Genomic DNA, 14,256 nt, shown 5'->3' with positions numbered 1-14,256 from the left:
GCAGCACGGGCAGATTCAGGGTGGAGTTTCAGGCCTAACCAATGTTCTCTAGTATAGCTTTCTCCTAAGAACCTTGAACTGAAGGTTTTAAGAAGCTTGTATAGATTTTTAAAATTTGTATCAATGTCCCATTTGGACAGTAATCATTTAGTATATACCCTACCTGTCAAAATGCCAGATGAGTTCTGAATGTCTAACTCAAGAGAGAAAAAAATATTTTTAAACATGTATTTATTGACTTCAGAGAGAGGAAGGGAGAGGGAGAGAGAGAGAGGCATCAATGATGAGAGAGTCATTGATGGGCTGCCTCTTGCACGCCCCCACTGGGGATCGAGCCCAGAACCCTGGCATGTGCCTTGACCGAGAATCGAACTACGATCTCCTGGATCACAAGTTGATGCTCAACCACTGGGCCATGCCAGCTGGGCAAGAAAAGTATTTTTTTAAACTATAAAAATAAGGAATAGTCCATTGGTGCTAAATAACTTATTTTAATAAATTTGTCTTTAACACAAGTATAAAACAAGATTCCTGCCATTTCAACTACTATAGTCAAACTCAAACTTCAAGACTAAGTCCACAAGTAGTAACATGTTAATTTTGAAAAGTTCTTAACTCTTTACAAGGGTATCAAATATAACAAACAACTCTTAAATACTTAATGCCTTCTGTCACAATATTAAAAATAAACTCTTTAGTATCCAAAAGCTATCAAAGGTCCCGTCCCACCCACCCCAAATTTTTTTTTAGCAAGTAAAAGTATTATCCCTGCTGGTGTTGGTATTTGTTTAAAATGTTTTAAAACAAAAAACTTTTAATCTGAATATGATTTGAGTACTCCTTAACCATCCAAAAATTCTGGATACACAGTAATTCTTTGCAGGTAGGCAGGTACACAGTGTAGACTGAAAAAATGTCAATCACAGAGCTTTAAAGTTATAACTGGACTTTATAAAATAAAGCAAGAAAATCTAAAAGGAACCAGGTTTAATGTCGTCATTCTTCACTCAAATGGACTACTGTATGAGATTTTAGCTTCTGTTTCTTCTTGGCTCGTTGGTTACTGCCAAAGGCCCAAGGACAATTCTCATTAGAGCTAAACATTTTCACATAAGGGTTAATTATTTTTAATTTAAAATAAAATGAATAATATTGACACATAGATTAAAATATAACATAAACATATGCAAACTAGTCAGAGACATTTCAACTAGAAAACTGAAAAGTTCCCATTAGAAGACATAATGGGAAAATTTTTAAATTGAAATACTTTTTGTTAAATCATTAAGATGATACTACCCATCAAAGTATTCAAACCAACTAAGATAAAAAAGAACAACATGTGAAATGCTGAGAATAATAATCTCTCTCACAGTTAAAAACAAATGTGTTTTAAGGAGAGGAAAAAATATATAAGCTCCTCAAATGAAACTTATAAAGCAAAACACAGGATTAGTAATTTATTAAAAATTATAACCCTGATTTTCTTTTGAGAAGAAACAGTACAAACAAGGGCATGAAACAGACTTCAAGACTCATGCTAATACTTTGTTCTCAATGAAAAAAGCTAATAGAAAAAACTAATAAAATTTCAGGTATTTCCATTTAATGTGGACAAAATATACAATGTTTATATCTGAAATACAAACTAGAAATTTATTTCATTTGTAATATAAAGTGATTTAGGTCAAGTTTACTCTTCCCAGTGTTCAAAATTAAACAGGAATTTTAATTTTGTTTTCCATATCTAGAAATTATAATGGTAATGTGAAATAAAAGTTTAATTTTGCTGAACTAAATCTCAAAAAGATTTAAAAATATCTAAATAAAACAAAAAGGTTTAATTTTTATAATTTTGCAGTGATAAAAAGTTTACTTTCTCTACCATTAAAAAATCTAGCCTGCTTTTATCAATATAAAACTATAAAATCACAATTTTTTATATAACTTAGAAAAACAGTTTCACATGATACACTCATAACACTTGAGAATTACAATCCAGAAAGAGATAGTCTCCCTGAAATAGAAAGTTCTTTCTTTTTGTCACCTCCATTCCTTATGTATAATCTTTATTTCACATTATTTACAATAGAAATATTTATCACAATCTGACAGGTAGATAAGAAATTTTTTTGCCTTCTAAAAGTCATCAAGTAAATTTACTCAGTCTTCTTAGTGTCTTTCTTTTTAACTTTATCTGAAGTAGCAGCTGTAGATTTTGAGGTCGATGATCTAGTACCTTTGACAGATGATTTTGCTTCACTTTTTTTTTCACATGGTGAGAAATGCTGCTGCCAGCCAAACAATATCCGACTAACTGTATCCTCAAAAGGAGCAAAAGGCACAGTAGGAATCTCTGTAGTCATCATGATTATCTGGGGGGAAAAAGTTCAATTTTGAATTTAAACACAAATGTTTATTTTCTCAAAACTAAAGGGAAAAGAAATAAAAAATGGAGAAAAAATTCAAAATGTGTTCTTTTTTTATTGAGGTATAATTGACATATAACACGATTTAGTTCCAGGTGTACAACATATGATTCCATATATGTATATATACTGTGGAATGACCACAATTAGTCTAGCTAATATCCATCATCATACATAGTTACAAAAAAATTTTTTTTTCTTGTGATGAGAATTTTTAAGATCTACTCTCTTAGAAACTTTCAAATGTGCAACATAGTATCATGAACTATAGTCACCTTACCCAATCAATGACTTACTTGATTTATAACTGGAGTACCTTTTGACCCCCTTCACCTGTTTGGCCCATCACCACACCCTGCCTCTGGCAACACCAATCTCTCTTCTTTGAATTTGTTTTGCTTGTTTGTTTTTGAAGTTTTAGAGTCTATATATAAGTGAGATCATACTGAATTTGTCTTTCTCTGTCTGACTTATTTCACTTAGCATAATGTCCTCAAGGTCCATGCATGTTGTCACAAATGGCAAGATTTCATTCCTTTTTATGGCTGAACAATATTTCATTGTATACATATACACCATTTAGTCTTTACTCATTCATCGTTTGATGGGTTGTTGTCATATCTTGGCTATTGTAAATAACGCTGCAATGAATATGGGGTTGGCATATCTTTTTGACTTAGCACTTACATTTTCTTCAGATAAATACCCAGAAGTAGAATGTAAATCATATAGTTCTATTTTTAATTTTCTGAGGGACCTCCACACTGTTATCCATAGTAGCTACATCAATTTACATTCCCACCAACAGTGAACAGGGTTCCCTTTCTCCATATCCTCACAAAAACTTGTTATTTCTTGTCTTTTTTATAATAGCAATTCTAACAGGTGTGAGGTGATATCTCATTGTGGTTGATTTGCAGTTCTCTGATAACTAGTGATGTTGAGCATCTTTTCATGTACCTGTAGGCCACCTGTCTTCTTTGTAAAAAAAAAAAAAAAAATCTGTTCAGATTTTATTCTATTTTTAAGTATATCTTTATTGATTTCAGAGAGAGGAAAGGAGAGGAAGAGAGAGAGATAGAAACATCAATGATGAGAGAGTCATTGATCGGCTGCAGCCCACAACCTGGGCATGTGCCCTGACCGGGAATCAAACCCCGATCACCTGGATCCTAGGTCGATGCTCAACCACTGAGCCACGCCTGGCAGGGCTCTGTTCAGATTTTAAAAATTGGGTCATTTGGTTGTTTTGCTGGATTTTATGAATTCTTTATTTTTTTTGGATATTAACCCCATATCAAATATATGATATGCAAATATTTTCTCCCATTGAGTAAACTGTCTTTTCATTTTGTTGATGGCTTCCTTTGCTGTGTAGAAGTTTTAGTTTGATATAGTCCCATGTGTTTATTTTTGCTTTTGCTGCCTTTGCTTTTTGGTGTCAGATTAAAAAAAGTCACCATCAAGAAGCTTACTGCCTATGTTATCCTCTAGAAGTTTTATGGTTTCTGATCTTCACTCAAGTTTTTAATCCATTTTGAGTTGATTTTTGTGTAAGTTGTGAGATAGGGATCCAGTTTCATTTTTTTGTATGTGGCTGTCAGTTTTCCCAACACTATTTATTAAAAAGACTGTCCTTTTCCCATTATATATTTTTGGCTCCTTTGGTATAAATTAATTGACCATATGTGTGTGGGTTTATTTCTCGACTGTCAATTCTGTTCCACTGTTCTGTTTTTATGCCAATACCATACTGTTTTGATTACTACTCCTTTGTAACATAGTTTGAAGTCAGGGAGTGTCTTGCCTCCAGTTATGTTTTTCTTTCTCAAGACTGCTTGGCTATTTGGAGTCTTTTGTGGTTCCATAAAAATTTTTGGTTTTTTTATTCTATTTCGTAAAAATGTCATTGGAATTTTGTTAGGGATTGCATTGAATCTGTAGATTGCTTTCGGTAGTATGGACAGTCTACCGATATCAATTCTTATCCATGAAGATGGAATATTTTTCCATTTATTTCTGTCTTCAATTTTTTTCATTAATGTTTTCCATATACAGGTTTTTCACTTCCTTGGTTAAAATTATTCCTAGGTGTTTCTATTCTTTTTACATAAATGGTATTATTTTCTTAATTTCTCTTTCCATAGTGATCCATGTATAGAAATGCATCAGATTTTTGTATATTGATTTTGCATCCTGCAACTTTACTGAATTGGTTTAATAGTTCTAACAGTTTTTTTTATGAAGTCTTGGGGGTTTTCTATATATAATATCATGTCATCTGCAAATAGAGGCAATTTTACTTCTTCCTTTCCAATATGGGTGCCTTTTCTTTTTCTTGCCTAATTGCTCTTGCTAGTACTTCCAATACTATGCTGAATAAAAGTGGAAAGAGTGGGCATCCTTGTGTTGTTCCTGATCTTACTGCTTTCAGCTTTTTACCTCTGATTATGATGTTAGCTGTGGGCATGTCATATATATATAGCCTTAATTATGCTGAGGTACATTTCCCTACACCAACTTTGTTGTGTTGAGAGTTTTTATCATAAATGAATGCTGAATTTTGTCAAATGCTTTTTCTCCATCTATTGAGATAATATTTTTTTTTTCTCTTTTACTTTATTAATGGTGTATCAAAGTGATTGATTTGCTGCTCTTGAACCATCCTTACATCCCTTGCCATAAATCCCACTTTATAATGTTCTATAATCCTTTTAATGTATTATTGAATTCAGTTTGCTAATATTCTGTTGAGAATTTCTGCATTTGTGTTCATCGGGGATACTGGCCTGTAATTATTTTCTAGAGGTGACCTTGCTTCAGTATCAGGGTAATGCTGGCCTCATAATTATTTTCTAGAGGTGACCTTGTCTGTTTTGATATCATAAATTCATAAAATGAGTTTGGAAGTATTCCCTCCTCATATATTTTGGAAGATTTTTTCAGGAGAATTGGTATTAATTCTCCTTTGAATATTTGGTAGAATTCACCAGGTAAGCCACCTGGTCCTGGACTTTTGTTTGTTGGGAGGTTTTTGATTCCTGATTCAAAAATCACCTTACTAGTAATTAGTCTGTTCAGATTTTCTATTTCTTCATCATTCAATCTTGGAAGGTTGTATGTTTCTATAAATGTGTTCACTTCTTCTAGGTTGTCAAATTTGTTGGTGTATAAGTATTCATAGTAGTCTCTTATAATCCTTTGTATTTCTATGGTATCCATTGTAATGTCTCTTTCATTTCTGGTTTTACTTATTCGAGTCCTCTCTCTTTTTTTCTTGGTGAGTCGACTAAAGGTTTATTAATTTTATCTTTCAAAGAATCAGATCTTAGTTTCATTTATCTTTTCTACTGTCTTTTAGTCTGTTTCAATGATTTTTAACCAGTGTGCCACAAGAGGTACACTGGTGTGCCACAACAATTTTTAAAACACGAAATAGCTGACTATTTTAGTCAGGGGCACTAACGTCTTTTCCCTTAAGATTGTCAAATAAAAAAATGACAACAGCCCTAGCCAGTTTGGCTCAGAGGTTAGAGTGTCAACCCGCAGGCTGAAGGGTCTGGATTCGATTCTGGCCAAGGGCATGTACCTCAGTTGCAGGCTCAATTCCTGGCCCCGGTCGGGGCAAGTGCAGGAGGCAACCATCAATGTGTTCTCTCACATCAATGTTTCACTCTCTTTCTCTGTCCCTTCCACTCTCTCTGAAAAGCAATGGAAAAAATATCCTCGAGTGAGGATTAAAAAAAAAATGACAACAGCCAACACAACAATAGCTGTCTAGTGTGAATGAATCAAAATTATACTATTTTTGTCAGATTGACAAAAAATATATTTTTTGGTGTGCCACAGAATTTTAGTAATTAGTTTATGTGAGCCATGAAATAAAAAAGTTGAAAATCACTGGTCTATTTCATTTATTTCTGCTCTGATCTTTGTTGTTTCTTTCCTTCTATTAACTTTGAGCTTTATTTGTTGTTCTTTTTCTGTCTCCTTGAGTGGTAAAGTTAAATTGCTTGAGATTTTTTTGTTTCCTGACATATGCATTTATCACTATGAACTTTCCTCTTAAAACTGCTTTTGCTGTATACCCCGTAAGTTTTGTTATGTTGTATTTCCATGTTTGATTGTCCCAAAATATTTTTTGATTTCTATTTTGATTTCTTTGACCCATTGCTTATTTAGTAGCATACTGTTTAATCTCCACATATTTATGAATTTTTCAGTTTTCTTCTTGTAATGATCTCTAGTTTCATACCAGTGTGGTTGGAAAAGACACTTGATATGATTCAGTATTCTTAAATTTATCAAGAGTTGTTTTGTGACCTAACATATGATCTATTCATTTGAGGTCAATGTTTCCTTTTGATTTTCTGTCTAGATGATCTATCATCCATTGATGTGAGGCATTAAAATTCCCTACTATTATTGTAATGCTGTACATTTCTCCCTTAGGTCTGTTAATATTTGCTTTATATATTTAGGTGCTCCTAAGTTGGGTGCATAAACATTTGTAAATGTCATATCCTCTTGTTGACTGACCCCTTTATCATTATGTAGTGCCTTTCTTTGTCTCTCATCAGTCTTTGTTTTAAAGTCTATTTTGTCTACCCCAACTTTCTTTTGGTTTCCATTTCCATGGAATATCTTTTCCCATCCCTTTACTTTCAGTCTGTATGTGTCCTTACATCTGAAGTGAGTCTCTAGTAGGTAATATATAGGTGGGTCTCATTTTTTTTATCTATTCAGCCACTCTATGTCTTTTGATTGGATAATTTAGTCCATTTACATTTAAAGTAATTAATGATAGGTATGTGCTTATTGTCATTTTGTTAATTGTTTTCTGGCCATTTTGCAGTTCCTCTCTTTTCCTTTCTTCCTCTCTTGCTCTCTTCCTTTCTGGTTTGTTGACTTTCTTTACGGTATGCTAATATTCCTTTCACATTATCTTTTGTATATCTATTATTCATTTTTGCTTTGTGGTTACCATGAGCCTTACATCTAACAACTTACATTTCTAACAGTCTATTTTAAATTGAAAAAAATTTAAGTTTGAACACATTCTAAAGCTGTACATTTTTACTCTGCCCCCCCACATACACTTTTTATGTTTCTGATGCCACATTTTACATCTTTTATCTTGTGTATCCCCTAATCACTGTAGTTATAGTTATTTTTCCTGCTTTTGTCTTTTAACCTTCATACTACTTTCATAAGTGATTAATCTACTACCTTTACCATATATTCACTTTTATCAGTGAGATATAAACGTTCATGTTTTCTGGTTACTATTTAGCACCCATTCTTTTCTGCTTAAAGGAGCCCTTTTAACATTTCTTGTAAGGCTGATCCTAGTAATAATACAAGCAACCAAGACATTGAGAGATGGAATGGAGAGTGCTAACAATCCTCTATCTGGCAGAATACACTGTCTTCAGAGATGTTTAGATTTGCTAAAGAAATTAGGTTGGTGTCAAAATAGGTCTGAGGGAAGAACTTTAAGGACTAGAATGGTTCCAAAAAGCCCATGTATTTCCAAGGGTCGGTTCCTCCAGCAGATCTCAGATAATGAATCAAACTGGAATTTTTTTTAACTCAAATTTCAACAAGAGGCCCCACATAAGCTACTTGCTTGAGGACAATGGAATCAAGAACAAATTCTTATTAACTGCAATATAGTATAGGTAATGGAGAGCTGGAGACAAAGTAGGTGTCCATGATAAGAAGAATGAATAAGTGAAATGCATACTGTGCAATTATTAAAATAAATAAAAATACATGGAAAAATTCTTAAAACATATTGTTAAGTGAAAATGAGACAAAGAACAAGAGCTATAATGTACTACTCTCATTATATAAATTAAAAATGCATGGGCATGCAACACTGAATGTATTAAATGCCACTGAATTGTATGCTTTGAAATAGTTGATTTCATTATGTGAATTTGACCTTAATAAAAATAAACAAAATAGCATTTTTAAATGCATGTACATGGACATCAGGGCAGCATTACTAAACAGCTTATATCAGAGTCCAGTCTTTTACCAAAATCAATACAAAAGACAGAAATATCTAAGACCATTTAAAGGCACTGGAGAACAACCGATACAGGAAGATCCTGATGGGGTATGATCCCTAAGAGAAAGGAAGCTGAACAAGATGAACTTCACATTCACCCTTAGTTTTTTTCTTTAAGGATATGTGTCCATTCACAGCATAGGGGAATAAAAGGTAGAAGTCCCAAATAGGCTAAGGAGACTAAGGTTGGAGTCTGAGAAGGCCACAGCATCTAGACTTGAGGGAAATGCAGCTCAAAAGGAGGGAATCACATGGAAGCAAGCCCAAAAATCCATGCATGATCTGTTTTAGAGGAGTTTACCAACCCTTAACTGTGTACAGAGACAGTGATTTCAAAACCTAGCAGACAGCAACAGCTGGGATGCTAAAGAGCTGAGCACACACTTCAGCAGCCAGGTTGAAGTTCAAGACTAGGCAAGGTGGAACCGCCCAGAAATACACTTCAAGCTTAAATTGAGACACCAAAAGAGTCACATTCTAGAAGGCAAATTTAAAATACAATAGCACTAACAAAGTCTAAAACCAACCATCAACAGAATTTAAATAATCTGCTTGTGCATTACACCTGGCTGCCAGAAAGATGTTGAATGTGGTCCCTGCCCTCGAGGACCTTATAGACTAGTCAGAGACAAGCAAGTAAATCAGTAATTACAAAACAGTGAAGAGAACTGCAGTAATGGAGGTTAGCCCAGAAACATTTAAGTACAGGATATAGATTTGGCAAGCATTACCATACAAGTAAAAGGTAAAGGAACAAATATGAATGTGGTCACCTGGGGAGAATATAGCAAAAAAAAAAATCTAAATATAATGTTATCCTCCAAGTGTATGCCATTATTGGGTAAGATCTAAGAAGAACTTCCTTATATTAAACTATTCTTTGGAATAAATAGTTACAGTAAGGTGTACTAGCAAAATTACTGACTACATGGACTGCCAATAAAAAATAAAAGAATTCCAATAAAAACAATGGCCCACTGTCAGAAAAAACCCAGCATTTTTTAAAACAAAATCCAAAAGAGAAGTGTGTCAGGATCTAAAGTATTTCCTGGGAACATGAGCTCTAGTAAGTGTTTTTCAAGTCCAGTGTTTTAATAGAAGCTCTACTCCCAGTAGAGTCATCACTCAGCTGAGAAGTATTGCCAGCATCAGTATTGCTGAAATAGACTTAGGAGGTTCAAGGACAGACTTCTGTGAATTCAGCCTCTTACGAGGCTTTGATTCAGCAAGGTGATACAACTATAATGGTGACAAATGGAATGAACCCTTATTCTTTTACAAATAAAATAAAAAAACTATCTCCTTATTTAGCAAACTGTTAAAAGAAAAAGCATATTACCTATAGTAAATAGAATTTGACTCCAAGTGACACCCTTATAATAATATTTATATGAAAATGTAAAAGACCTAGAATATACAAAGAAATCCTGAAAAAGAGCAAAGTTGGAGTGCTTATGTTACTTGATTTCAAAACTTAACTATAGTTACAGTTATTAAGAAAGTTTAGTATTGGCTAAGGATAGACATATAAATCAATAGAACAGAACACAGTCCAGAAAGAGACTCACATGTCTAAGGCCAACTGACATTCAACAAAGGTGCCAAGATAATTCAATGAGAGAAAGGATAGTCTTTTTCAACAAAGTGCTAAAACAAGTTTATATTCATATGAAAAAAATAAACCTGACCCTTACCTCCTGCCAATTATACAATTTAATTTGAAATGGCACATATACAACATACAGATCATGTATCATAGAAACATACACTTGAGACCTATATGATCCTACTAACCAATATCACCTCAATAAATTTAATAAAAAATATTTTTTAAAAGAAATGGATCATAAGCCTAAATGTAAAAACAAAAACAAGCCCTGGCCAGTGTGGTTCGGTGGGTAGATATGTCTGCCAGCAAACCAATGGGTTACAGGTTTGATTCCTGGTCAAGGGCACATACCTGGGTTGCAGTTCACTCCCTGCTCCAGGTCAGGGCACATGCAGAAGGCAACCAGTCGATGTGTCTCTCTCACACTGATGTTTCTCTCTCTCTCTCTCTATCTCCTCCCCCCCACTCTCTGAAAAGCAATGGAAAAAATATCCTTGGGTGAGACTTAACAAAAAACAAACAATAAAACTATAAGAAAAAAATATGGGTGAAAAATCTTTACAACCTTGAGATATGGTAGAATTTTTTAGATAGAACACAAAAAGCAGGACCATAAAAGAAAAATGATAAACTGAACTTCATCAAAATTAAAAACTTCAGCTCTTCTAGCGACAATGTTAAGGAAATTAGAAAAAGAAAGCCATAAACTGGGAGAAAAATATCGGCTATATATATGTATCTCACAAAGGACTGGTATCTTGAATATATAGATAACTGTTACAACTGAATAAATAATAAGACAATCCAACTTTTTAAGTGAGAAAAAGATCTGAACAGACACTGCCCCAAAGATGATATATAAATGGCCAGTAAGCACATGTAAAGATGCTCAACATCATCAGTCATCAGGGAAATGTAAATAACAATGAAATGCCACATCACACCCATTAAAATGGCTCTAATGAAAAAGACAAGCATTGGTAAAGATGTGGTGAAATTAGAAGTCTCATATATTGCTGGTAGAAATATAAAATGATAAAGCCACTTTGGTTAATTCCTCAAAGTTCCTCAAAAGATTAAATGTAGAATTACTATATGATCTAGTAATTCCATTCCTATATGATCTACCCAAGAGAAATGTAACATATATCCACACAAAAACTTGAACATGAATGTTCATAGCTCATTTTCATATCACCCAAAAAGTAAAAGAACCCAAATATCCACCAACTGATAGATAAATAAAATGTAGTATATCCATACAATGGAATATCATTTGGCAATAAAAGGGAATAATGTCCTGATACATACTACAACACACATGAACCTCAAAAACATTACGCTAAGTGAAAGAAATCAGTGACAAGACTGCATATTGTATGATCCCACTTACTTACAATATCAGAATAGGCAAAGTTATAAACAGAAGTAGATTGGTGGTTGCCTACAGCTGGGGGAATTAAAGGAAAATGTGAAGTGACTGCTAATGGGCATGCAGTTTCTTTCTGGAGTGATGAAATGTTTTAATATTGATTGTGGTGATAGTCGTACAATCTGTGACTGTACTAAACACTATTGAATTGTACACTTTAAATGGATGAATTGTATGATATGTAAACTATATCTCAGTAAAGCAGTTACAAAGCAATACATACAGCCCAAAATTTGAGGACTGGAAGAGGAAGGCACATGTGAATAGATTTTGCCTTATATTGGCATTACTCAAGTTACTGCCACAGACCACCTCCATTGCAGAGATTATGGAAACAGAAACAAATGATCCCTACAGTGACTTGGTTCTTTTTAAGACATAAATTTATATAACATAATACTGCTTCCTTTTAAGAATCCTGTAGATAAGTTTTTAGCCAAAAATATCTAGACTGAGATAAAGTTAGCTATAAAATTTCTCTAGGACTAAATAATTATCTTATTTTAAAATTAACTGTCTAGCTGTGAGCAGGGAACAATATCTAATAATGATAAGAATAACAATAACCAGGATTAGCCTCATGATATAGCCACAAATAGAATTCATAAGATGAGTCAGCGACACAAAAATAGAATGACATATGTCATCTCCAATCCTCTCAACAATCATACAATGAAAATGAGGAAATTGGGATTTAGAGACATTAAGTGACTTGCCTATTCAGGGATTAGAAAGCAAAGCTAGATGGGAACACAGACAACCTGTCTCGAAAACCTGTGATCTTATATCATACTACATATCTTTTTCTTTTTCTTTTTAAAATATATCTTTATTGATTTCAGGGAGAGGAAAGGAGAGGGAGAGAGAGAGATAGAAACATCAATGAGGAGAGAGTCATTGATCGAGGCCGCAACCCGGGCATGTGCCCTGACAGGGAATTGAACCCTGATCGCCTGGATCCTGGGTCAATGCTCAACTGCTGAGCCACGCCCGGCCGGGCCATACTACCTATCTTCAAGAAAGAATAAAGCTTCGAACTAGACAATAACACAAGAGATTGACCACAAATGTCCTAACATGAAATTTCAAAATTTTAAAGCTTAAAGGAACCTCAGAGAACATCTACCTCAAAACCTCGTTTTACAAATGAGATGACACTGTTTCTGCAGTCTCTGTTCAGCCTTGGCCATTTCCACTACTCTCTAGCCTCTAATATACTATTAGGCTATCTGCAAGTCTTTCCTGGTAGCCTCAGCATAAACCAAATGAGGAATCATAGGAGAGCTAAGTTTCAGAAAGTCATGGATGTGCTGAATAAACTCCCCCAAATTCATCTTTTTAGACTGGAATAACAATAAAAAATAAATGTTCCTGTTATTTGCCTTGTACACAGAATTCTGGTTACACAAAATTTGTAACTGATTTATTTCTACTTTGAACTCTTACCTTTGTGACCACAAGAAACACGGTATAGAGGAACACAAGATTATGCCTTGCTATTGCCAGGTGCTCGGTGTGCTGGAATGTAAAGATAATTGACCCAAGCAGGGTTACCTTGGCAGGGCTGAAAATAAAACACACTTTAAGTCAGTAAGTAATTAACATGATCTATGTCTCTATTTCTCAAAGAGTACTCTACAAAATACTAATTTAATGAGTTACTAATATAACACAAAAGTGAGTTCTGTGAATAAAGTTTTGGAAATGGTAGTTATATAAAATTAAATAACTTTCCCCACAGCATAAAGTATTAGAGATTTTAGAATGTTCATACATATTGTGGCTCTCTGATAGAGTACATTTCTACATACAATATTTCTGAAACATATTTGACCATACAACACTTTCTCACAAAGGATCTGAAAGTCCCATGTTCCACAGCATAATTTGGGAAAAGTAGATTAGCCCTGAAAAACCTTACAATGCTAAACAGTCCCCTTGGGTGGGATGGGGGAAGGAAAAGAAAGCCCTGATTTGTAGTATTTTCTTATTTCCATTGTGTAAATATTCCCATCAAAACCAACTTCCGGGTGTTGTATAAAATAGAGAAGGGATATACAAAATTGGTGTTCATAAAACTGCATGAGCTAACTCCAGCACAGAATATTTGCATTAGCTAATATCTTAATAAATTAATGCTGAACATTTCAAGTCTATAAGGTGTTAATCTACAAATAAGAAGCACTACTTTCATGTCATATATTTGCCACATTTTTAAGCATATCTCAGTAACAGGTCATTATGTAGCTTTTTATGATTACCACTAGAAAAAGATAAATAATAAACTCTTAGAATGTAAAAGCCCCTATAAGCCATTTTATGAAAACTAAGTTATTAATTGAATTATTACAAGCTAAGGATTGAGTTCAAAACAGGGTTAGGTTTGGGCAACAGGAGTATGGACTTTGCTTAGCAATGACTGGGCAGCATTCCTGTTTTGGAAAAGTAGTCTCTAAACTTACAACTATGTATCCCTATTGATAAAAAAGTATTTAAGACACTCCCTAAGATGTTTATCAATTAATTTGTAAATTATATACATGTACAACTGTATTATAAAATGTACACCAAATTGACATTTTAACAAGATAAGACAAAAAACAAATGAAATTAGGTTTGTCTTAATGTCATTTTGCCATTCTTTGTTTCTAATAGTTTGGGTTCTGTTCCATAGTACCTCATCACAGGCATCCTTTTAGCATACACACAT

General features: G+C 33.8%; 1 protein-coding gene across 3 annotated transcripts in view; it reads right to left on the bottom strand.

Annotated features, from left to right (window-relative positions):
• Positions 1 to 471: 471 nt before the first annotated feature.
• TMEM38B (transmembrane protein 38B) overlaps positions 472 to 14,256 on the bottom strand; it is a 42,951-nt gene continuing 29,166 nt past the window's right edge. For all 3 annotated transcript variants that reach the window (XM_016224979.2, XM_016224980.2, XM_016224981.2), the window contains 2 exons: positions 12,993 to 13,110; positions 472 to 2,375 (listed from right to left, as the gene is read on the bottom strand). In XM_016224979.2, the coding sequence (XP_016080465.1) occupies positions 2,160 to 2,375; positions 12,993 to 13,110 (334 nt within the window). In that variant the 3' untranslated portion in view covers positions 472 to 2,159. The remainder of the gene's footprint in view (positions 2,376 to 12,992; positions 13,111 to 14,256) is intronic.

This window comes from Miniopterus natalensis, chromosome 12 (genome assembly GCF_054644295.1).
Source record: "Miniopterus natalensis isolate mMinNat1 chromosome 12, mMinNat1.hap1, whole genome shotgun sequence".
Classification (NCBI taxonomy): domain Eukaryota; kingdom Metazoa; phylum Chordata; class Mammalia; order Chiroptera; family Miniopteridae; genus Miniopterus; species Miniopterus natalensis.
The sequence above is the reverse complement of the archived record's forward strand: the minus strand, read 5'-3'. Positions and strand labels throughout refer to the sequence as shown.